The sequence below is a fragment of the Diceros bicornis genome, chromosome 18 (assembly GCF_020826845.1).
Source record: "Diceros bicornis minor isolate mBicDic1 chromosome 18, mDicBic1.mat.cur, whole genome shotgun sequence".
NCBI classification, from domain to species: domain Eukaryota; kingdom Metazoa; phylum Chordata; class Mammalia; order Perissodactyla; family Rhinocerotidae; genus Diceros; species Diceros bicornis.
Genome location: NC_080757.1, coordinates 56,978,638 through 57,004,910, shown reverse-complemented (window position 1 = coordinate 57,004,910; position 26,273 = coordinate 56,978,638). Strand labels below are relative to the sequence as shown.

General features: G+C 40.5%; 1 protein-coding gene and 1 long non-coding RNA gene across 5 annotated transcripts in view; both read right to left on the bottom strand.

Annotated features, from left to right (window-relative positions):
• LOC131417797 (uncharacterized) overlaps positions 1-26,273 on the bottom strand; it is a 188,827-nt gene that overhangs the window by 18,836 nt on the left and 143,718 nt on the right. The gene's annotated exons all lie outside the window — the stretch shown is intronic.
• On the bottom strand, positions 1,848-26,123 carry MFSD11 (major facilitator superfamily domain containing 11). 3 transcript variants are annotated; one of them, XM_058561713.1, is made up of 14 exons: positions 25,829-26,123; positions 25,371-25,541; positions 24,801-24,856; positions 23,114-23,221; positions 22,188-22,267; positions 21,973-22,069; positions 20,814-20,872; positions 20,128-20,272; positions 15,867-15,907; positions 9,619-9,684; positions 8,083-8,208; positions 4,429-4,603; positions 3,585-3,720; positions 1,848-2,794 (listed from the first exon to the last, which is right to left on the bottom strand). In XM_058561713.1, the coding sequence occupies exons 2-14, from the start codon at positions 25,464-25,466 to the stop codon at positions 2,630-2,632; spliced, it is 1,350 nt and encodes a 449-aa protein (XP_058417696.1). In that variant the 5' UTR covers positions 25,467-25,541; positions 25,829-26,123; the 3' UTR covers positions 1,848-2,629. The 3 variants fall into 3 exon arrangements, with proteins under 3 accessions (XP_058417696.1, XP_058417697.1, XP_058417698.1); XM_058561714.1 differs by lacking the exons at positions 24,801-24,856; positions 25,829-26,123 and having other exon boundaries at positions 25,371-25,416; XM_058561715.1 differs by lacking the exons at positions 20,128-20,272; positions 20,814-20,872; positions 25,829-26,123 and having other exon boundaries at positions 25,371-25,806.

Below are 26,273 nucleotides of genomic sequence, written 5' to 3'. Positions count from 1 at the left end.
GAGATATGAAGATAAAATTATTTGACAGAGTATATAAAGACAAGCATAAAAATTAAACTCTTTATTTCATTGCCACATTTCATTTTTACCACAAATAATGATAATTTAAAAGATGAACTTAATGATACCAGTCATCTACAGAGCCTACCAAGATCAATACTATTTACAGACATAAAAACTGAGTGAACACAAAATCTCAAAAATACAAAAAATGTGAGTACAGAACTTAAAGTGAATAATACCGCACGTAGCAGTGGGGGACAGCCCAGAAGATGTGTTCCTGACGTATCCACCTCACTCCAGTTCATTTCTCTTTAGACAACAGTTACCAGGAATCCTGCAAGAGGCGATAAGATGCTACCGCTTCCTTGGATTAAAGTACTCAGTGTCATTATCAGAGGCTATTTAACCTCTTCCTGCCAACCTAGTTTTGCAGCTCCATTATGAGCAAATGGAACAAGAGCCTGGGAGAATCAGCAATGTGGGAATGTAGGATCCAGGTCTCAGCTTAAATGTAAGACAGTTTAAGCCTAGTGCGATAAGCAGTCTTGTAAGACGGTCCCAAGGATCCCCGCCTCCTGGTACTCACTTCCCTGTGTAATCCCCTCCCTTGAGTATGGGATGGAACTAGTGACTTGCAACTTACAGAGAATACAGCAAAAGTGACGGGATGTCACTTTTGAGATAAAGTTACAAAAGACTGTGACTTCTGTCTGGCTCACACTCTCCCTTTGGCTTTTCTCGCTCGCTTTCTTTGATGAAGACAGCAGCCATGTTGTGAGCTGTCCTCAGAGGACAGAAGGTGGCCTTCAGCCACCAGCCATGAGAAACTAAGACCCATAGTCCAACAGCCTGTTAGGAGCCGATTCCTGCCAAGAACCACAGAGCAAGCTAAGAAGTGGGTCCTCCCCCAGCTGAGCCCAGCCAACACCTTGACGGCAGCCTTGTGACAGATGCTGAGCGGGAGGACCCAGCCTAGCCGCGCCCAGATTCCTGACCCACAGGACGTGTGAGATGATAAACATGTGTTGTTTTAAGCAGCTAAGTTTCGGGATGAAACACCGTGACAGAAAACTAATACACCTGGGTAAACAATAATGTGCAAAGAGAGAATAAAATCATTGGTATTAATTCTGAAATAGCATTTACAAATTATTTATATAGGGTCAACTAAGTTTATCTCAACTTCAAGAAAGAAAACGAAAACTTTACAACCCAGAACAAAAGAGTTTAGAGTTCCACACAAATCAAATTTCTCTAAGGGTTCTAGCTAACCACAGGGTTTTCTGACTCCTTGCACTTGCCATCACATCTGAAAATCACGTTCTATTGTATTTCTTTAGATCTGTAAGCCAACTATAAAATTTCTAAATTTCTAGCAGGTTTTTAAAACACAATGGAAAACAACATAGTTTGTCTTCTTGGCTAAATTACTTTGCCAGAAAACTCATTTGTACAGTTAAATATCACAGTTCAAAGTGAGCTCTCCCATTTATATGAAATGTCCAGAACAGGCAAATCCAGAGACAGAAAGTACATGAGTGACAAGCCAGTGCCAGCCCAGACAATGAGGAATGAATGCTAACAGGCATGGGGTTTCTTTTTGGGGTGATGAAAATGTTCTGGAATTAGATCAGGGTGATAGTTGTACAACCTTGTGAACAGACTAAAAACCATTAAATTGTATACTTTAAAATGGTGAATTTTATGGTTTCTGAATCATATCTCAACTAAAAAAATTTTTTAAGCAAGCTCTTATGGACAAAAGTTAACATTTCCATTTAAACACCTTCCCAAATAGTTACACCTCCTTCCCAGACATACGTATGGGATGGTGTCTGCTATGTGACAGCAGCCTGCCACCGTAGCTCAGACCTCATTATTTATTTATTTATTTTTTGCATTGCATCGTCTAGGAAAACTACTAGCAAAAATCCTCCTCCAGTAAATGTGTTTTTTTTTTCTTAATGTGTTTTGTTCATTTACAAATGTTATTAGATTACTGTTTTTAAGACTTAAGACAATTTTTACCTCATTTTATAATATGTACTTAATTAGCCACTCCTTGCTATGAACTACAAGGTAAGAAAACTTATCAAACTAAACATTTAAAGAGGAAGAAAGTGCAAATCTTTTCAAAGAGAAGATTCCACTTCAGCATCTCATGATTTATTTAAATGTCATTCCCAGACACATATATGAAGTGGCATAGGCTCCCTCTTATTACACAGTAACACAAACTCCATACTCAGCAGGAGTCTTTTTATGACATATGGCCTAGTATTCTGAATCAAGGCAGGACCTTTCAACGAGAACAGGAGGGAGAAGAAAACATTTACATTCTGTAACATGATTATAAGGAACTTGAGATAGACAGATGAACTGAAAAACAATATCTTTGAACAATTATAATTGACAGAACAAACTTCCCTTATTCCACTTGTTTTAAATAGCTAATATCTGTAAACTTGAATACCAACTCTGGCAGATTTAGCAGTGTAAATTCTTTGATTTTCCATACTAAACATCATCCCATATACTGTGAAAATGAAAGGTGGCTTCTTCAACCAAGCTCTGTCACTCAGCTGTGCTGTCTGCAGATGCAGGCTTCCTCTTACTGGACCCTTCATCAAATACTTCGGTAGTCAGAGCCCCGGGCGACAATGGCGGCAGCTTCCCACTCCACAGTGAAGAATGAAACAGTTCCAAAAAACCCAAAGATCACCATGACTAGGAGTTGCCAATGAAGGAGAAGGTAGTTACTGTAGAAAAATGCCACAGCTGCACAAATGGACTAGAATAAACAGAACAGAACAAATCACAACACGCACACAGGTGACCCAAGCTCCACAATCAGCCCCACCGCTCCAGGACGCCAGTCTGTCAGTGACCAGCAGTGCTCTCTGCTCTTTCTGCATCTAGACAGAACTTCACGAGTCTCCAGCTCACAAACGTGCACCATGAACTCCCATCGAGAGCTAGTAACAATCAAGTAAGCTACAATCTCTGCTATTTAAAATAGTATTTTGTGAAAAACTGGGGTAACAAAATAATGTGCATGCACAGTGAGAAACAGACTCATCTACATTCTGAATGAATTCTGGTGTCTAAGGAAGGCAGATTCTAATCTGAGCCATAGAGACAAGAACGTAAAATCTTTTACAAGTGAGGGGGAAGAACCACACTACCCATTGCTTCCTAATTCTGATCACAGATATTTTTAAAGGATGTCCCTGACTTTCATTTAAGAAACAGTGAGAGGGGTCAGCCCGGTGGTATAGTGGTTAAGTTCGTGCATTCCGCTTCAGTGGCCCAGGGTTCGTGGGTTTAGATCCTGGGCACAGACCTACACACTGATCGTCAAGCCATGCTGTGGTGGCGTGCCATATACAAAACAGAGGAAGACTGGCATAGATGTTAGCTCAGGGACAATCTTCCTCAAGCAAAAAGAGGAAAACTGGCAACAGATGTTAGCTCAGGGCCAATCTTCCTCAACCACCCCCCAAAAAAGAAACACTGAGAGAACAAAGTTAAGGCACTAAAAGAAGGACCCTACTTACAACACAATCTGAAGAAGAGGTTACCTGAACAAATTTAAACACTGCAAAAGCTGGGGCGCTGTCCTCAGAGTAGAGGAAACCCAAAATACTGAGCAGCTGGGTATTGAAGCAGCTGTCTCCAAGACCCAACAGGAAGCTGCAGAAGATGGCAACTTCTTTGCTGAATAAAATAAAAATTAATTTAGAACGAAGATTAACAATATGCGTTAGAACCACTTAAAAAGTGGAAGCAATTCACCCATGAAAGCATTTTACTTTCAAGCTCTAAACACTATGAAACAAGAATAAATAAATATTGGAATTTGCAAAGTAAGCGTTTATGCTCACACTTACCCTCACAGTCTAGCAAACTCTGGTCTATTAAGTATTTGGGAAGCAAACACTGCGTTTTGGGCAGGGCTGCCCTTGGATTGTGGATCTGGACCTAAGTGTCTACATCTGTAATGACTTTGAGAGCTGATTACAATAGGACAATGTCCTTGAAACTTATATAAACAACTGTGAAAGGACTGGACGGCCGGCAGATTATCCCTTGCTCCTCACTGTTTCTCCTCAAAGCCCTAACTTCTAGAGATTTCACTGCTCAAAGCACAGAGAGATAAAATTCAAATCAGACACTTATGTGCTCCTTCACAGATCAAGAAAAAGATTTAGTGTGGAGAAAGCTTAAAACCAATAATCACAAAAATAACTTGGGATTCTCTATGGGTTCCTATTGAAACTTATTCTGGCTCCATTAACACTTGGCAGATGACCTTATAAAGATAAGAGACTTTCAGAAAAGGATTAACTGTTCCATTTTAAATATCTAGCCTTCCGTTATCTCCTGCCATTCCTTAAATTACTAGAAAAATGACAGTCACTATACCTGGATTTGATGTAAGCACTGCTATCAGTTCCTTCAACAGGAGCAATAGGGGCGTCCCCAGGCATGTTGAGAAATATTAAATAAAAAGCTGTAAAATGCACCAGGATGCCCAATAGCACAACTGGATTCCTACCAAAACGATTATTCTTGCTCAGCAGGCCAAAGAGGCTTCCACCTATAAAATCAATGAGGTAGAGAACAGAAAAACCCAAGATCAAGTTAATAAATCTAAATCTTGGTTCTTTGAAGAAATAAATAAAACGGGCTAACCAATGGCTAAGGTAATCAAGAAAAAAAGAAAGCACAAATATACAAATAAGAAAAAAGTATTGAGGGGTTGGCCCCATGGCACAGCGGTTAAGTTCGCAAGCTCCGCTTCAATGGCTTGGGGTTTGCAAGTTCAGATCACGGGTGTGGACGGATGAACCGCTTGTCAAGCCACGCTGTGGCGGCGTCCCATATAAAGTAGAGGAAGATGGGCACAGATGTTAGCCCAGGGCCAGTCTTCCTCAGCAAAAAGAGGAGGATTGGCAACAGATGTTAGCTCAGGGCTAATCTTCCTCACCAAAAAAAAAAAGTATTGAAACAGAAGAAATTTTAAAAACCAGAACAGACTTCTAGGTAAGCTGGACTAACAGTGACTGGATTTACCCCCTGCCTTAAGAAAATGTACAAAAAATATGAAGCAATGGTTTCGAAGACACAGGATATCAGGCAATAAAGGGCGGTGACTTCTGAGAGACAGGAAACGAATGAGGTGAGGCCTACAAGTGCCCCATCTGATGGACTTCCCCCAGGGAGGGGGAAGGCAGGTGGGGCCTGCAGACCTCCTGCGTTGAGAAGATAGAGCTGAGAGCTGGGGGATACCCAGGAGGCTAGAGTTCCCAGGACAGGGTGTCAGAAAGGAGAGCTGCACAGAGAGACAATTCCAGAGATCCGCAGAGGGTCCCCCGAGTCTTCACTGAGGGCTGATGAGCACAGAATGTGAGTATATTAGCAGAGGCTGGGAAAAAACCGTTTAAGAGGATTAGAGGTATCAGTGGCCTGCCCCAGGCTGGGAATACTGCCTGGTGCCACCAGCCAGACTGGACATTTTACGACCCACAGGCACTGGGTGTACACAGAAGGGTCTTCCCTCAGGAGTGAGGAATAATTAGCCCTAGTCTGAGCACTGCTCTGGTCCTGCCTAACAAATCTTAAAAGCAAGACCTGAAAGAATCATACTGTTTCCAAGTAAATGAACTGCACCCAAGAACAAAGCTCGAGAATACGTATAAGAATACAGAAACATCCAGCACCCAACAAGGTCAAGTCCACAATGTCTCCTACCCACAACATTAGCAGGCGTGCAAAGACCAGGAAAATAGGAGAGGAGAAAAATCAGTCAAACGTAAGAGTTATCATACAACCCAGCAATTCCAGTCCTAGGTATCTACTGAAGAGAAACGAAACATATGTTCACACAAAAACTGTACACAAATGTTCACAGCAGCATTATTCATAATGGCCCAAAAGTGGAAACAACCCAAATGTCCATCAAATGATAAAGGGATAAATAAAATGGTATATCCACACAATTAAATATTATTTGATAATAAAAAGGAATGAAGTACTGACACACGCTATAACCTGGAAGAACCTTGAAAACACGCTAAGTGAAAGAAGCCAGACGCAAGAGACCAGAGAGTGTATGATTCCATTTATGTGAAATGTCCAGAATAAGCAAATCCATAGAGAAAGAAAGTAGATTAGTAGTTGCCTGGGGAAGGGCAATGAAAATGTTCTAAAATTAGATAGTAGTGGTGGCTGCACAACCCTGTGAATACACTAAAAAATACTGACCTGTACACTTTAAATGGGTGAATTGTAACTCAATAAAGTTGTATAAGGGGCTCGCCTGATGGCGTAGTGGTTAAGTTCATGCACTCCACTTCAGTGGCCTGGGGTTCACAGGTTCGAATCCCTGGCACAGATCTATGTACCGCTCATCAAGCCATGCTGTGGCGGCATCCCACATAAAAAAACAGAGGAAGACTGGCACGGATGTTAGCTCAGGGACAATATTCCTCAAGCAAAAAGAGGAAGACTGGCATAGATGTTAGCTCAGGGCCAATCTTCCTCACCACCCTCCAAAAAAAAAATGGAGGAGGATGGGCACAGATGTTAGCTCAGGGCTAATCTTCCTCAGCAAAAAGAGGAAGATTGACAACAGATATTAGTCAGAGCCAATCTTCCTCACCAAAAAATAAATAAATAAAGTTGTAAAAAAAAAAAAAAAAACTACCCCAGAACTGTCACAGATGTTAGACTGATATTAAAACAATTACTATAGCAGCATTCCACATGTTCTAGACACCTGGTACACTCCAGGTGTTGGCAATGAAGCAGGGAACAAAACCACCAAAGTTGCTTTCTCCATAGTGCTTAGCACCATCTGACTTCCTAAGCTTCCTATGCTTTTTACTGTCTGTATCCTTCCCCAAGAATGTACACCCTGTGTGGGCAGAGAGTCTGTTTTGTTCACACAATGGATGCACAATAAATACCTGTTGAATTGATAACTTCCCCATGTGACACAATATCCAATATGCTGCAGGCGTTGAACAACTCTCTGTTGACTAAGCAATAACTACCGCAGCATAATGCCTTGTCCCCTCCTCCTCCCTTTCTGGCACACAGCTCCTAAAACCCTAGGAATTTCCTCAGTGACAGGAGTGTCTTTGGCATCCATAACAATCCCTTTCAATCATACCAGAGTTCATGCTAATGAGGTAATTCTTGGGGCAGGGGTGGCCCTAAATGGCTTCAGGATGGTGGCTGGTTGCCAGAAGGACCAAGCCTTGACTAGACGGTTGGAACTCTCAGCCCCAGCCCTCAACCTTGGGGAAGGGAGAGGGGCTAGAGATTGAGTTCAATCACCAATGGCCAATGATTTAATCCATCATGCCCACAAAACGAAATCTCCATAAGAACCCTAAACAACAGGTTTGGGAGAGCTTCTTGGTTGCTGAATGCATCCACATGCTGGGAGGGTGGCACCTCAATTCCACGGGGACAGAGGTTCCTGTGCTCGGGACCCTTCTGGACTTTGCCCTATATGCCTCTTCATCTGGCTGTTCGTTTGTTTCCTTTATAATAAACTTTAATACTAAGTATAGCATTTTCCTGGGGGGTTGTGGGAACTCCTGAATTTGTAGCCAAGTCAGACAGAACCGTGGGTAACCTGGAGACCCGAGCTTACGACTGGTGTCTGAAGTGAGGGCGGTCTTGTGGGATTGAACCCTTGACCTGTGGAGTCTGATGCCAACTCCCGTGGTCAGTCTCAGAATTGAAGTGTATTGCTGGACATCCAGCTGGTGTCAGAGATTCAGAGGACAAGAAAGTCAGGGATTCCAAGACACTTTCTCTAAGTATTTTAATAGGAAATGCTGGGAGAGACCATGTTTTCCTATTTATGGTTTCGTCTTTGAATTATCTGATGAATGTTTTATAATTTAGTTATCTTAGAACAGTGATAACAAAAAACAAAGACATACCCATTTGGGTAAAAACAAGCAAGGAAACAGAAATTCAAGGGCAGAGAGGCGAAGTACACTTAAATTCTCTTATAACTGTAACAAACCGATTTAATGCACAAACTTTTTTAAAACCAACCTAAAATTTCTCCAATGCCAATGAAAATCCCAGAAAGTCCAATGAGGCTTTTCTCTTCTGCTCCAAATTTATTTACAGCGCCAATACAGGTTCCATATACACCAGAGAAGAAAGTCAACTCTAGACCTTCAGAAAAAAATCAGATTTCAGTTAACTATACATTCACATTCTCCCTCTCCTAGTTTTTCTTCCTGTCTAGTAGTATTTGAGCTATATAAATATAAAAGAAACATACAAAACAAAATTCACGCAGGCTGAAACGTTACTGCCCAAGCAGAGCATAATTTTACGCTGTATAACTGATAAAATGGAATTAGCCACAAGATGGCAGTTGTCACATATTTCAGATAAAAATATACAACTTAAATAAGCAAAGACATCTTTATGTTAAAAACGGTCACTCTGTGTGTAGACAGGGGATGGAGAGAGCATACAATTAACATAAACTTGCAAAAGTGAATACCAAAGTGCTCATTATCCTTATCAATAGCTTTCCAAAGGAATAGGAACATATGTTTGAAAAACCAATACATATGTACTATCCACTTTTGCTTAAAGGCACAATAATGTTTTAATGAAACCCTTTTTCCCAGGAAAAGAAATTCAAAAAATTAGGGTAAAAAGTTAGGGCAAATCAGTAGAAGCCCCGATTCCTCAATACTGCAAAACCTTCACTGAATATTAGAGATGTTTAATATTTATTGTATTTCTCCTAAAGAGAAGATGTTTATACCTATGAAGCATATAAAGGCAAAAGTAGTAATTGGCACATTACAGCACTTTTTAAAAGGAAACAGATTTCCTCATTTTTCTTAAGACCTAAGAGTGTTACCATACCATGTTATCAGCGGTAAGCCACAGAGTTCATTCCATTTCATTAGAAATTATCTTAATCCATACAAAATCACAAAGATTTACTCGGTTATTTGCTGTAGTGCTCCATTTCGTCCTAAAATCACTGGTTGCGATGAATTATGTCTCCCAGTTTTCAAGCCCTGTGCAGAATCCTCCCACATTGAATTTGGGCTGGCCTTGTGATTTGCTTTCACCAACAGAATGCACTGCAAGTGACACGGGACTAGTGCCAGGCTTAAGCATTAAAGAAGTCTGGTCATTTCTCCTTTTGCCCTTTCTGGAGTCCTCAGCCACTAAAAAGTCTGGCTATCCTGCTAGGTCAGGGGGAGGGATCATGCGGGAGGGGGTCACACAGCCGAGGCAGACTACATGGAGAGAGAGAGGGAGAGAGAGGGAGAGACAGAGGGAGAGACAGAGGGAGAGACAGAGGGAGAGAGAGAGAGACCCAGCCTTACATCTGACCCCTTCAGACAGGCAAATGAAATGATCTTGGAAGTTACAGCCCCAGCCGCCCTCTAACAGCACCCACAAGAGACCGCAACTGAGACCATCAGAAAAAAACCATTTGGCTGAGCCCAGTCAACGCACAGAAGTGGGGGAAAGAAGAACACAGTGGTTGTTTTCAGACCTTATCATCATCATGCAGCAATGGAAAATCAGAACTGCAATTAATCCCATTACCTGTATAAGCAGTTGTAATACTAAGAAGGAGCATCTCCTTGGTGACACACAACTTAAGAGACTTTTCTGTAAAAAAAAAAAAAAAGAAAGAAAAAATTTAGGAGTACTTAACTAGATTATAATTAAACAAAAATTCTGAAACATTTATTCAACCAAAAACACCCCTTGTCAATAATGTCAGTAAACAAATACATTGGGACAGAGGTTAATGATTCAGATTAAAATGCTTAAGGTATGAACTAAATCTGCCCTAAAAGTAAAATGTTTATTTCAACTGCTTAAATATATTCTAGAGTTGTGTTTTCTCCAACAGATTCTCCAGCTCTAATTTAAAAAAACAACATGAAATGGAGAAATGAAACAGGATCAAAACAACAGAATACTTCAACAGACTTGATTAAAGCTTAGGCTGTTGAGAGTAACAGTTGGCAAAGCACTAAGGTCCCTAAGGAATAATCACGGGGCAGCTTTAGGAGTGGACTCAAGATCAGAATCAGCGGGGAGCTTTTGACCACACAGAAGCTGGGATACCACTTCCTGAGAGTCTCACTCTCTGGATCTGAGGACTGAAACTTTAGTTTTGCATATTTGTTAATGATTACTTTACTGTCTGTTTTTATGCTGTTCAATTTAGTTGAAATCTGCAATAGAAAATGCATTTCTAAAAACTGCATATTTTAACTGTCTTTTTGAACCTGCTCACGTTTCATAATTTAAGGCCACTAATCAAGTATCCTAAACTAATAATGGATCCAGATTTTACTTCTTACTCAACTGCTGCCTACGAAACTTACATAAGTCACACTCTGTCCTGAATTTCTCCAAAAGGAAAAGAGGATACTTTTTTCTCTAATTTCACTGAAATATAGAGACTAAATGCAATAAGATATTTTCACCAGTCATTTCCAGGAAAAATTACATGATCAATACAAAGTTTAAAACGATATTTTTAATTTTAAAAAATATTAGCAAAGCATCTGTTTTTGAATAATGAGAAGGTTTAGCTAACAAAAAGAAATTTTAAAACATAACCTAGTATGATACTATAATGGTGAATACATGTCATTATACATTTGTCCAAACCCATAAAATGTACAACAGCAAGAGTGAACCCTAATGTAAATTATGGACTCTGGGTGATAATAACATGTCAATGTAGGTTTATCACTTGTAACAAATGTACCACTATGGTCGGAGACACTGATAATTGGGAGGCTATGCATGTGTGGTGGCAAGGGGTGTATGGGAAATTTGTGTACTATCCTCTCAATTTTGCTGTGAACCTAAAACTGCTCTAAAAAAATGAAGTCTATTAAAAAAACAAAGAAAAAGCCCATAATCTATTCGCAGAAATTGACAAACGGATCCTAAAATTCATATGGAAATTCAAGGGATCTCCAATAGCCAAAACACTCTTGAAAAAGAACAAAGTTGGAGGATTCACACTTTCTAACTTCAAAACTTATAATCATCAACACAGCATGGTACTGGCATTAGGATAGACAAACATATCTAGAAATAAACTTACATTTACAGTCAATTGATTTTCAACAAGAGTGCCAACAAAATTCAACGGGGGAAAGAATAGTCTTTTCCACAAAGGGTGCTAGGACAACTGGATACGCACATGCAAAAGAATGAAGTTGGACTCCTATCTCACAACACAGACAAAAATTAACTTAAAATGGATCATAGACCTAAATGTAAGAGCTAATATAAAACTCTTAGAAGAAAACAGATAGGAGTAAATCTATGTGACCCGGGCTTAGGCAAAGCCTTCATGGACACCAAAAGCACCCAACAAAAGATAAAATAGATAAATCAGACTTCATCAAAAATTTAAAACCTGTATGCTTCAAAAGGTACCATCAAGAAAATGAAAAGTCAACCCAAAGAATGGGAGAAAATATTTACAAATCATATATATAAAGAACTTTTAACTAAAATATATAAAGAACTCTTACAACTCAATAATAAAAAGACAAATAACCCAATTAAAAAACGGACAAAGGAATTGAGTAGACATTTCTCCACAGAAATGCAAATGGCTTCTAAGCATATGAAAACATGCTCAACGTCATCAGCCATTAGGGAAATGCAAATCAAAATCACAAGATACCACCTTATACCTACTGGGATAGCTATAATCCAAAACAAACAAGGATGTAGAGAAACTGGAATCCTCGTACACTGCTGGTGGGAACGTAAAATGGTACAGCCACGTTGGAAAACAATCTGGCAGTTCTTCAAAGAGATACCACATGACCTAGCAATCCCACTACTCATAGGTACACATCCAAGAGATCTGAAAACAGTGTCCACATAAAGACTTGTACATGACTGTTCATAGTAGCACTATTCATGATACCTAAAAAGCAAAAATGATTCAAAGTTTCTAACATGGATGAGCCTTGAAACCATTATGCTAAGTAAAAGAAAGCTGTCGCAAAAGACCACATATTGTATGATTCCATTTATATGAAATGTCCAGGATACGCAAATCTACAGAGACACAAAGTAGATCAATGGATGCCTAGGGCTAGGGATGGGGGTTAGGGAGAGGCAATGGGAAGTGATTGCTAATGGATATAGGGATTCTTCTTGGGGTGACAAATAGGTTCTAAGATTGATTGTGGTGAATATACTAAAAACCATCGAATTGTACACTTACTTTTTCAGTTTTTGGTGAAGAAGATTGGACCTGAGCTAAGATCTATTGCCAATCTTCCTCTTTTTGCTTGAGGAAGATTGTCCCTGAGTCCAATCTTCCTCTACTTTGTATGTGGGACGCTACCACAGCATGGCTCAATTGAGTGTTGTGTAGGTCGGCACCCAGGATCCAAACCTGTGAACCCTAGGCCACCAAAGCAGAGCATGCGAACTTAACCGCTATGCCACCAAGCCAGCCCTGAAGTGTACACTTTAAATGGGTGAATCGTATAGTATGTGAATTATATCTCAATAAAGCTATCCTATTAAGGAAAAAAAAACATAACCTAACACTTCAGTGGGTCTCCTTCCAGACTTTTTCTATGCTTTTTTTTTAATAAAAACAAATTCTACTATATATACACTATTTTTTAATTTATTCTCACATAATAGAGAAAATATTTTCTAACATTAGTCAAGATCATTTTAATGGCTAGGGTAATGTATTGTGTAGATGTACTAATGCCTTGTAGTTGAATATGTAAATCACTTTCAGTTTCTCACTAATATAAACATCTTAGTAGTTAAATCTTGACAAAAATTCTTCATTATTTCCTGAGGATAATCCTATTAGTGGAATTGCTGGGGTACAGATACAAACATTTTTAAGGCTTTTGATATTTACTGACAAATCGCTCTTCACAATACAAGTGTACATTCTTATCAGCAGTGTGGTCTTACGCACCTACTCCTCATGATACTGAGAATTATTTTTTATCTTTTGAAATTTGATAGAAAACTTTAAAATTTGCATTTCTTATACTTAAGTTATATAAATATGTCTATTTTCTCCTGGAGTATTTGCTTTTCTTACTGGTTCATAACAGCTCTTTATCACATACTGCACATATTTTCCCTGCCATAATGAAGACGTAACGCCATTAGGTTTTTCTGATAGACTGAAGTTTTACATTTTAGGTAACCAAAGAGCTTCTTTTCCCTTATTGTTCGAATGACCTGCTTGAAGGACTTTTCTCTACCCAACAAATTTCTTCAATTACTTCTATGGTTTCATTTTTACATTTAACCTACTTGGAATTTTAGTATGAGATAGAAAGTATGAATCTATATCTTTTTCTACACAGTCAGCTATTTCACCTTGCTTCTGTTCCACTAAGCCACTAGGCTGGCCCCTTATTTTACTGTATTCTATACTCCTATCTGGACATGGACCTGATTCTAGACTTTAGTTCCACTGCTCTTTCTATTCCAATGATTTCAACAAATTCACAATAGATTTTAATATTTATTAGGGAAAGTCCTTCTCCTGTTTAAAAATTCTCTTGGCTACTCTCCGACATTTATTCTTCCAGATAAACTTTAGGATCATTTCATCAAGACCAAAAAATAAAATTAAAAAAATTTCACTGAATTTTCTAGAATCGCATTAAACTATACATTCAGTTGAGGAATTAGGTGCTTTTTAGATAAGGAGGAACCTTTTCTGTACAACATCTATCATAGCATCAACTGAAGGAATGTCTCGATTAAACAATAAATGAAACACTGGCCCACAGACAAATTATGTAAAGCTTAGACGTTCTTTTTTTTGTGTGTGAGGAAGATCAACCCTGAGCTAACATCCACGCCAATCCTCCTCTTTTTGCTGAGGAAGACTGGCCTTGAGCTAAGGTCCGTGCCAATCTTCCTTCACTTTATGTGGGACGCCGCCACAGCATGGCCTGACAAGAGGTGTGTTCATGCGCTCCCGGGATCCGAACCTAGGCCGCCAGCAGCAGAGCTCGAGCACTTACCTGCTACGCCACGGGGCCGGACCGTTAGACATTCTTCTTCCTTTCGATCTTTGCCTTTGGCTTCCTTGCCACCTCATAACCTCATGTCCCTCCCCAATTGCCCAGGAACCACCACCTAGGGCTGCTTGCCCTACAGCACTTTATATGCCTTACTACTTTTGGTTGCTGCCTTCTTTCTGACAGCCCCATATCCTATTCCTCCCGAACTCTACCAAGTAACCAACTAGCTCCATGATGAAGAGCATGCAGCCCTAATGGTGTTAGTGCCTCATTTTACAGACAGAGAAGTTGAGGCAAAGTCTGCACAACTATCTAGGAAGAACATCCTGAATCTAGTTAATATCAATAGACAGCCAGAGAGGGGGGTTCAGTCATGGAGCAGGGAGGCCGCACCAAGCCTCACCAAGGCTGGACGAACCATCCCATAAGCCTGAAGGTCATCAATCTCCCTGACTCCATGATCACCAGATAAGCCAATGTGGCTTTCTAGGCCCCTGATAACAAGAAGGGAATATCCACGAAAAGGCTCACTAAAAAATATTAAATGTCACCTTAAATGGTTAAATTGGCTTGAGTCTTTTCCCCTCCGGCCCCTCTGATCAATAATGGGACTTCTGACAAACAAGTTTCTAGTCTTGCAAAGCTGGAAAGCCGGACCTTTGACTGTGGTGACCTCCCATCCTGCTGGGGGCAGTCAAGCCATATCTTTTTTAATTATAACCTGTAGCCCACTTTATAATTATGAATGTGTTCCAGAAACATAAGAAATGCATACAATAAAAGCCTGATAAAACAGCCTCAACAATGATATACTATACATGTGAGGCTCAGACTACCACACCCACAGGCCCTCTCTAAAAAAAGAGGCTACAGGAATTCCTGGCTAAAAGTTGTAGTGCTTTGTGTCATCTGATCTAGGCCACAGCTGATTAGATCAAGAATTTGCACCCTAGCCCAAGGCAACCTAGAGGCTAGCCATAAGTACGTAAGAGCATTAAGGCCCAGTGGCCTACAGGGGTTTACTGAAAGAATGTCGTCCCAAAGGCTGTCCCCTACATCAGTCAGACTCTCGCTCCCGGGGAGAAAGAGAAGCTGAGAGAGCTGTAGGTAGAAGCAAAGAACTGGCCAGTATCAGGCCTCATTAGAAGTGGAAGCCATGGTTGCCCACTTCTGAAGGAACCACAAGAGGGCCATCATGGGAATCGCTGGCTCTGCCCGTCAGACAGTTTGGGCTCAAATCCCAGCTCAGCCACGTAGTAGCTGTTTGACCTTGAGTAAATAATTTCCCTCAGCCTCAATTTTCTCTTCTACAGAATGGAGATAATGATAGGGTATGTTATATGATACCCACAGAATTGTTGTGAGAATAATACAAAACAAAACACATAGAGGTGTAGCCATGAAGAACCCTCAACAGATGAACACAATTGTTCTTATGAGCTACGGGGTCACCAGAGCTCCTGCTTGGCTCCGAAGAGCGACAAGCGATGCCTGAAGAAATGGTCTGTACGTCCCCACTTCCTTGTGTAAACTCCCAGCTCCTAAGTTCTCTGCAGCCTCCTCACACCTCTCTCACACCCACTTGGGTAGGATAGTTGGATTATCATCCATCCCTCACATCCCCCATGTTAGAGAGGTATTTATTGAATGTACTTCAGAGCGGCATACCTGGAAAAATGGAAATACTGGGGAATTGTCAATCCAAAGTTACCAGGGAAAAGGGGAAAGGCAAATGCTGAAGCTGTTCCTGACAGATCTTGCATTTCAGATATAGAAAATACTTACTAAATGCATCTACTGCCTTTGTCATATTGTTCTGGGCAGACCTGATAAAATAAAAACAAAAAATAGAAGTTTTTCCCCTGAAATTAAAAAGAGAACACAAATACTATCACATTTTCATTGGAGTTTATAAACATTCTGTCCTCTACATGGTCTGGCAAATATTTCGAATGCCCCTCCATCCTCCCTGCTCCAGGGTATCCCTTCAGGTCCCACGTCTTTGCTTCAGAGAACGTGGTTCAGTCCCACCTGGGTGGCTTCTTATTAACAACGGAAGACACAATTCTTTCATCCTAAATGCAAATATTCATGCAGGTCTTTTTGAGAAACGACACTTCAGGCAGGACAGAAATCTCTTCTACCCTGCTATTTTCACAATGTAAAAACAATTTGTGAGAACTCAACTTTCCACCACTCTTACTATGTAAAAAGTAAGTTCTCCAGTGTTAAAATTCTTCAAAAGCAACACCACCACTAGCGGTACACGGTTAGGTGCAGTATAATCTACTGGTTAAAAATGTGGGCTTCGGAGTCTGAGTCCTGCTTTGCCATTTATTAATTGTATGGTTTTAGACAAGTTACTTCATTTTTCTGTTTCATTTCTTCATTTAAGAAATAGGGATACTACCACTTACCTGTGAGAATTAAATGAAATGATGTCATTTAAGTGTAGTTGTTTATTATGATTATGCTAAGAAAGTTTTTAAAAGATTACACTTCTTACCCTTCCAGCCAATCCGGTAGGATAGTATCTACTTCTTCTATATCTTTAAATGATATTGTTTACCAAAAAAAAGAAACCTAATGGTCGACTTAAATAAATAAATTACTGATAAAAAAAAAAAAGGCAGTATGTTCTAACCAACAGGAAAACTTCTTCCCACACCATAAAAACTCTTGCCTTCCCTGGAAGCAAATACTATTTAGACTCCAATTAATTGATAGCACCCTCATCTTGTACTTGGATAGGACAGGATGTAGGATTCTAATGTTTCACACTTCAAGCCCTAAATAAGCAGGAACTGATTTACACTCTATAGACTATTAAAATACAACCAATTCAGCTAGCACTCAGCTGCAAATCATTCCCAAATCAGTTCAGTGAGATATTAAACGAGGCCATTCCTAGTACAAGAACTCTGAAAAAAGACACCCCCAGGACCTGCAGGAGCGGGGTGGGGTAAGTTAGATCATTGTCAGTCCCTCTCAAAACCCTCCAGTACCTTCCCATCCCACTCTAAGTGCAAGCCACAACCAGCTCACCTCTTCCAGGTCTTGACTCTGAAGGACAGCAGAATGTGCCACCCCAAAAACATGACTGTCGGAGTTCAGGATACGCCACCCCAAGGTATGCCACTCTGGCATATTGCTTATTTTGAGCTGCAGGCACTTGAAAAACAGCAAATGCAGGGAGAGGCTTTCTCTGAACTTCCCTCATCTCCCTCAAGACACATCCTCCAAAAAGAACTCAACTGTCCTAAATCTGCTCCCTGGGGGATTCATCAACCAGGGAGGACTGACTTGTCACAGGAGAAGAGACTGGACGTTGACACCACACCCACAAACTTTGTCACAAACCATCATATCTCCCATCTATTCTTCTAAGGACCCATTTGTCTTTCCTAAAAATCATTTACTCTCCCCTCAGAGGCCCACATCTCTCCTTCTCTTTCTCCATTAAGAAGGTATTTAAGCCTAAATTAAGCCACCTTGGGCAGTTACTCATCTTTCCCTAGGTGTCTCCCATGTATACATGAGGTATACACGTTAATAAACTTCCGTTTGTTTTTTTTCTTGTTAATCTGTCTTTTATTACAGGGGTCTCAGCTAAGAACTCCAAAGCGTAAAGGGAAACTTTCTGTTCCTCTCCCACAACTTAAATGTTATCTTCTTAGCCTTCCCTAGCAACTCTATCTAAAATTATATATTATATATAACATCTATTATATACAAATAACTGTATTATAATCTATCATTGCAAGCCACCCTCCCAGCCCATACTTCTGTGCCCCTTCTCTGCTTTAGATTTTTCCTGTTTTAAAATCCCAGATGGCGAAGGGTATGGGCTTCTTTTGAAGGGTGATGAAAATGCTCTAAAATTGGTTGTGACAATGAACACACAACTTTGTGAATATACTAAAAGTCAATAGCTTGTACACTTTAAATGGGTGAATTGTACGGTATGAGAATTATATCTCAATTATAGCTGTTTAAAAAAAATTCCTGTTTCTCTTCTCTCTCACGCACTGAAAGCAAGCTCCATGAATGCATGAACTTCTGTTTGTTCAGTGAAGTAGCCTCCAAACAATGTCTGGAATATACTACCACTCAAATACAGAGGAAAGGAAGGACGGGAGGAAGGGAGGATAGAGAGGCCACTGCCACTGCAGAAATTCCTAGAGCTCATCCAGCAAACAGGTCCTCAGAGACGCGAATGAAGCACATGAGGACAACAGAGATAGAGGACAGATATCAAGGTGCCCTTTTGCATCTTCAAGTCATTTTCTGTACGGCCTTTAAGTGGAATCCTTTAAAATCAGATCCTACTTATTCCCTCAATGGCTTCTAATCACAACAAGAAAAAAACCCAAACTCCTGACATGGATTATTATCATCTAATCCCCACCTACTGCAGACTCGCCTACTTCCACCCCCTCCCGGTGCCAACTCCCTCTGCCTTCCTGCAGTCCTGGTCCCCACCACGCTCCTCTCCACTGCCTGGCCTTGGCAATGGCCATCAGTTGATCCTCATCCTTCTCACCAACCAGGTCTCAGAGAACCACCCAGCTCTCCGTCACCTTCCCCTCTTTCCCTGCCTTCTTAGCACTCACGCTGCTGTCTTCTTCCACGTGTACTGTCGACCACCCCCTCTAAAATTAAGTCCCTTAAGAACAGGGACTTATCTGTCTTGTTCACTGCTGTATCCCTCAGGTCCTGAAGAGGGCTGGCACACAGTTGGTGCTTTTTACAGAATAAAGACACAGAACCGTCAAGTTTGGGAGACAATTCAGGAAGAGAAAATGCTTAAAAGGCTGAGCAGTACTCCTCAGTACCGCACAGTTACATAATCCCTCATCTTAGCAAAGTTCCCTGAAAACAGGGACGGGCGGTATTTGTCATCACAGCACCTAATATTTGCTGAATGAACAAGGGTTTAATTTTTGTTGAAACTGTGGTATTCATCTTCACAGGCCCCTTCTCCAATATCCATTAGTTTGTGCTTAAAAATACATATAATACATACATACATATATCTGTAGAGTTGCATATATATAATCTATGTTACATATACACATCGTATACATACATATAAATACTTATATTTTCAAACCAAAGCTAACACGTCTCTTTCGCTTTAAACAAACTTAGTGAAATTTTGAACACTTAATGATCCTATGACTGGAAAATTTCAGGCCCTTTTGGGATTAACAAGGCAGCACACAAAGCTCAATGCAAAAGTTTTAACAATAAATAAAAGGCTACAAGGCAATCTTCACAATCTACTAATTCACAAACAAAGCAAAACAAGAGTGGCAAAGATTTCTCATTTCCTTTTCCTCAAATCTAGTTAATACTTGCAGAGAAATCGTCTGTGGTGCTTTAAATAGTTTTACTTATAACTGAAATATGCTCAAGGTAATTCACAATTTTTAGAAAAACATAGGGCTGCATATTTGTGTCCCCATTTGGACTATTTTGGGGAAACCACCTGTGTAGGTCGGCATGAGAACCAGGCCCTGTACATAAGAGCATGGGCGTGACCAAGCCTCATCTGTGACAAGTGCTGATGGCCCTGCCACTCCCAAGTACCACATGCATCAGATTTCAGGGTTGGATCCAAGAAACAGTGACTGAGGGCAGACTGTTCTCTATTTAACTCCATAAGCCCATATCTTTGCACAGTGTACACTGACACCCGGGATGTCTGCCGAATTGAATGAGGAAACTGAGGCCTGGAGAAACCAAGAGGATTATTGCTACTGTCCAGGGTCACACAACTCATCAGTGGCAACAGCCAGGGGGATCAGACTTAAATCCCGTGGAAACCTTGTCACTACCTCCCAACCTCCGTCTGCCTTCCTTTTCCTTCTTCCTTCCCCGAAGCTCCCCTTTATCTTTCTTCTCTCCTGATTTGCTTTAAAACTTTTCCCTCATGTCTGCGCAATATCGGATATCAGAAAGGGCTACAAAAGGCTGGTACCCTCTAGACTAGATCTACTCAAAATAAATTTTGAAATAAAAAGGAACGTTTCCAACTTCTTACTCATTGACTTCCACGTCCTGGTCATCAGAAGATTCATCTTCTCCCAGGACATTTTCAGAATCTGGTTTCCGAATGAGAAAGAATAGAACTGTCCCCACAAGGCTAATCACTGTCAGAGCAATAAACACTGTCCTTCGGTCACTCTCTGGAGAAAAAAGAAGAAAGTAGACAGCACCCACCTTACAAACGATTCCAGAGGTAGTATTATATATTATGTTCAGAGGTTGTTTATAACCATCAAAACACTTCCTCACTAAATTCTTACTTCATTGCATTAGTAAAAACCTAGGACAAGGAGATACATAGGATACCTCCACTTCTGTCTTTCAATTAGAGAAATACTAATAAGCCAAAAGAAACACAGCACAAGAACTTAATCATATTCTTTTAATCAAATAAGTGTACAGACAAAATAATTAAGAGTACAAAGGTCTGACAACTGACTAGTATCCTCATACCCAGCATAACCTTCCCGCATACCTGGAGATGCCACTTGAAGCACAGCCATAAACTACACCCCTACCTTAATAATATCATCCAAGGAAAAAAGTTACTAAAAGCTAAAATCTGAGAGGACTTAAGGTACAAGGTTCATTAGAACAATTTGAACAAAGCAATAATGGGTGTTTCTGTGGAACTCTTATGCTTTGAACATTTCTGAATAAAGCAAAGCGAATAAAACAGACCTGATATTTGCGTTTTCCCTTGCCAAGCAAAATAGATGTAGAGATTTCCAAAGAACAAGCTGGGGGAAGAAAAGGGAGGAGAGGATGCTGGGAAATTATTTTCATATTTATAGTTTTTTAAACAATTTTTCCATTATTTGTTAACACGAGAGAAAGAGAAAGAGAGAGAGACACACACATATATAATTTAAAAAGTATCTACCTGCTCTAGATCATTTAAAAGAATCAACTCCACCCTGACTCTTTCTGAAAAACTTAACTGACCCAGATGGAATTCCGTCTCCTTCCACGTGACATTAACCTGACTCAGAACCGCCCTTCAGAGAAGACTTGACTCACTCTGAAACGTGATTTATTGGAACTCTGGAAATGACTCCTTGGAAACAAGCTTATGCTAGTTCTAAAATCCTATATTTAAAGAATCTATGAAAAAAAATCCATGATTTAGTTATCTGCATCTAATCAGGTACTTTATTTAGCACACTTTCCTAGAGAAGGAAGTATTCACTCACACTCTGGTTTCTTAATATCCAACCCCTCAAAACTAAACATTTGCATTTGTTAAGACTTATCAACGCCAAAATTTTAGGCAAGATCCATAAGGGTAAATCCTCAGAACAGATTCCATGACAGAATGACTGTCATTGCTTTTTACTTAGGAAATCTATAACATAATTATATCAGTGTTGATATAATTAGCCTCATTTTTGAATTTTAATATATTTGTTAATAACTATCAGGTGGTGTAGCACGGTGGGAAGGTCGTGGCCTTTGGAACCCAGATAACGATGGTTTAAATCAGATCAGTTACTTAACTTTTAAGCTTCTATTTTCTCATCTGTAGAATGGAGATAATACCTTCTCACCTCATGAGGTTGTGAGGATTACTGAAATTAAGTAATGAGTCCAATAGTCCCTGAAATACAGCAGATGCTAAATACATGATGGTTAATAAGATTTTCTATTTACTAATCATAAGTGCCAATGAGTTAGGTCCATGCATTTTAAGTAATTCTATAAAATTTTAAATCTATATCATATGCAGCTAGGAACTTAAGTCACATAACATGGAAGATCTGAATTTTCAACACAAAAAAGGTCTAAAAAATAGTGTGACAAAAAAATTAAAGGAAAGATTGAGCTCCAAAAGGATTATTACCTGGATTGTAAGAGTGCCCAGAAAATTCCACTGTTTCTCCCAATAGTGTGCTCATCTGAATTTATTGTAAGGCAGTTTCCTTGTGCTGTCCAGAGTACTAAAATTCAAACAAAAGTTTATCAAGGGAATGAATCACTTCACTTTACAAGCTAAACACATAAATGATACTTAGATAAGCCCCAGAAAACAGAGAAAATAAACATCAAAATGCTTACCAGCAGCTGCAATTCCAATGAAAACAGAGGCTGTGTAGAAGGACCACGGGAAAGGCTGGATAAAAACGGCAATGTACATGCTAAAATATAACAGGTCAACGTATTACAGTCAAACAATACCTGAAACACAATGCCAATTATGCCTTCTAGGAAGCAATCTGAGGGTTCTCTTCTTTTAAAATTCAACCTGTAAAGGACTTCTCCAGTGATGGGGAAAAAAAGGGACAAATGTGACCTACTCGTTTCCTTTTTTTGTGTGTGTGAGAGAGGAAGATCAGCTCTGAGCTAACATCCATGCCAATCCTCCTCTTTTTGCTGAGGACAACTGGCCCCGGGCTAACATCCGTGCCCATCTTCCTCCACTTTATATGGGAGGCCGCCACAGCATGGCCTGACAAGCAGTGCATTGGTGCACGCCCAGGATCCAAACCAGGGCCACCAGCAGCGGAGTGCGCGCACTTAACCACTACGCCACGGAGCTGGCCTCTCATTTCTTAATTTACTAGTTTAAACTTGTAAAATCAGACATTGAATGAAAGTTTGCAATTGGCCTTGCAAGAGCTTAACACACGATGGGACTATAGTTCTACAGCCCAGAAGAAAAGTTTAGTTTTTTCATTTGAATTCCCATTAGTTAACTTGATAGAAAGTAGGATTATTTTACAGGTAGTCCTTTTCAACTCTCGTGGAAAGAGGTTTTTGGATACTATTTTTATTAATAGTAAAACAAAAGCAAATATACACACATTCCACTGCATTAAAACAAGGTGGTGTTCCTGCGCATCAAGTGGAGAGCCACACCTCTAAAAGATCGCCTGTGTTCTACTCCACCCAAGTCAGCAAGTTCTTGTTAAAAGTTTACTATATGTTTGAAATATGCTGAAGGTGTTCTAATTAAATGAGGGAAAGAAAATGACACTACTCACCTGTAAAACAAACCACTAGCAAACATAGAGAGTTGAGGTCCTACAATGGCAACCACTGATGGTGTAATCAAATTTGAAGCAGAAAACACTCCATAAATAATTGCCATGCTGTAGGCAAAACATACAAAAGGAAAAAAACAAAACTCTTGAAACAGTCTCAAAAGTTCACTTTTTCAAATCTAAAGTCCACTGATTTTTTTGCAATAAGCATTCATATTCCTTAGTCGCAATTTATAATTATGTCATTAAACTAAATGCCATATTAAAGTTTTCACTTGTACAAAATATTGAAGTCTCATCAAACGTCTCTTTGAATCAGTTTGCCTTGGACAATATGTTTTTAATGTATTGGTAAATTATAATAACAGCTAACATATCAAACATGTAACAGGCACTGTGCCAAGTATCTTATACATATTTTCTCTTTTAATCCTAACAGCTCTATGAAAAAGGTATTATTATTATCCTCCTTTTACAGAAAAGAAAATTGAAAAAACAGAGGGGTTAAGCAACTTGCCAAAAGTCCAGCTGGATAGCTGGTGAACGGTGGAGGCAGGATCCCATTCCTGGTAATCTGACTTCAGAGACCCTAGTCAACCAGTCTGCTCTACAAACTTAGCCTACAACTCCTGGCAACTGCATGAAATTTCACTGCTATAAATAACAAGCACAGAGCTATAACTTGCTTAAACCAGAATTTATTTAACCCTACCTAATGGTCTCACTTGAACATTATTCAGTTACTGCAGACTCAGCCCTAGTACATGTCTTGTAGCAGTGTGACTAAAACCATTTCAGGGGTCCTGAATTCATTTACTAGCTGCTATTTATAAATCCAAAGTAAATTATTCTTTGGCTTTTATGAATCTCTTCAAATATCAAATAGTCTTTCATTTGTTCTTCAGAATACCGTACAAAGACAAAGCACTACAAAAAGTTGTGGTATTATTATTAATCACTTACAAAAACGGACATTAACATTCCTTTACACTCAAGTATCACATACAAGGTCAGGTTTAGGATAGGTAATAAAGAACTAAAGAAGGAGAGTTGGGGTGGGGAGGGGATAAGTGTTGGCCACGATCTAACATTTAACTATAAAAAAATTTGAAAATCTGTTTGTGTTTATATACTTGCATGCACTACATTCCCAGCCTCAATCGCAATGTACTAGTGACTTATGAAGGTCTCTTCACTGCATTTTCTCCATCTGTAAAATTGAGACTAAATACCTTAACAAAAATCTAAAAGCTCCTGGTGACAGTAAATTAACCATTAGGAAATGAGAACAGGAAGACCGAATGTTTCAAGAATCATATAAAACACTCTCTGTTTAGGATTGGGAAGATGTAATTACAACAATACTCGAGTGCTTATTAAGTGCCAGACACTGTGCCAAGAGCTTTACATGCTTTACCTCAGCAAGGAAGCTGGGCTCATAGCAGCAACTGGCCTAAGATAACGCAGCAATTAAGCTGTGAAGCCAGGATTTCAAACCCAGTATCTAATTCTACATGAAACCTAAACTCATCTCCGTTATTCTATTATGTTCTCCCAAACAGTCTAGATACAAAGAAAAAAACCAATCACTACTGATTCAATCACGATATTTTATTGCCTGTGATTTTCATGGGATTTAAGCAACTACTGTATCATAAAAAGTAAAACCAGTCATACAGCACAATACCTGGTATATCCACTGCCGTGAAAATCTGTGCTATTTAAGCTCCTGATGACTGTTTGCTGTGTGGAAGATAAAACTAATCAACGAAAACATTTTGCAATGTCCCTCCCCCCCTGGAAAGGCTGTCTCCAAGTACTGAGAATAAAGTAAGAATTCAAGATGCTCAATACTTAATACTGAAAGTCGACTATGAAAGAAGAAAAAGGACTACAGAACAGGAGAAGGCAAACCAATGACGGGGGGCGGGGAGGTAGCTGTAACTATGCCTCCCTTAACTCTCCAAGAACCACTGAAGACCTTAATACAGACATAAACAGAAATCAAATAAATAGGTCAACATACAAACCTCAAATCAAACCAGAAAAATAAACGGTAATGTTTATAACACCCCATGTATTAAGAAAAAATGTCTGACAGACGAAATCAAACCTAATCATGAAAAACGAGGAAGGGTAAGTGAGAAAATAAAAGGTGCCATTTCAGCGCGCTGTCAGATATAATGAACGCTTATCATCATCTCTGGAATGCATTCTGATAGGCTCTGCAAAGGAGGGAGAACAGACCCCAACTCACCGCCACATTTCCACAAGTTTGAAAGGCGGTGAACATGAACATAAAGGCAATTCCTAAAATAACGATGTTGAAAAGCTTTTTAGATTCCGGGGACATTTTGGCTCAACTCTGCCGGAGGTCAGCAGCAGCCCAGGGCAGTCAGCTCTCCTCTGGGCGAACCCACTGGCAATCCTGGGGAAAAAATGAGACGGTGAGAGCGAGAGGCAGATCCAGGAGCAAGGCAGCCAGACTGTCAACTTCCAGTTCTTGGACTAGAATCCCAGGCTCAGGGTGAAGTTCTCCCCACGGGCTCAGTCAGGACATTCCTAGGATACGCTCCGAGTAGGGCAGAGCCCCACACCCGGAGAAGCGCCAAGAACGTCGTCGCTCCAAGTTGAGGGACCGCGAAGAGGATTAGGGGCCCAGGGCAAGCTGCAGCGGCCGGCGGCGCCCCGCCCGGCCGGCCGGCCCTGACTCACCGCAAGTCAGGAGACCGGGTCACCTGACCGCAGCCGCGGCGCCGGCCGCCCGACCTGCTGGGAAATGTAGTCCCGGGGCGCCACGGACCCCTGCCAAGCGGGCATAGAGAGCGGAATCCAGCGAAGAGGAAGCAGGGACTGCGGGAGGGGGTCTAGAGACGGCGTAGTGTGGTCTGAGAAGGCCCGAGACACAGAGGGGCAACAGTGGGAAAGAGTACCCCCTCTGACAGAGGCGGGGCTGAACTCCAACCAAAAAAGCTGCGTGGAGCTCGGATATTGGCGTGAAAAGAAGGCGGAGCCCAGAGGGGAAGCACCTCCTCTTCCTCCTGCCCGACAGCGCCGGTACAGCCCCGCAGCCGGAAGGAGCGTTTCGCGGGCTTTCCAACTGCCCACAAATTCCGCTCCCCCCTCCCAGCAGCAGTGACTCCGCGCTTTTCGGCCCGCC

Excerpts from the sequence above, each read along its gene's own strand:
- MFSD11 (XM_058561713.1), bottom strand. The coding sequence starts at position 25,466 with ATGTCCCCGGAATCTAAAAAGCTTTTCAACATCGTTATTTTAGGAATT. Across the intron at positions 24,857-25,370 it reads AAACTTGTGGAAATGTGGCG|CAAACAGTCATCAGGAGCTT; the intron begins GTGAGTTGGGGT and ends TCTTCCACACAG. Across the intron at positions 2,795-3,584 it reads CAGTGTTTAAATTTGTTCAG|TCCATTTGTGCAGCTGTGGC; the intron begins GTAACCTCTTCT and ends TGTTTATTCTAG.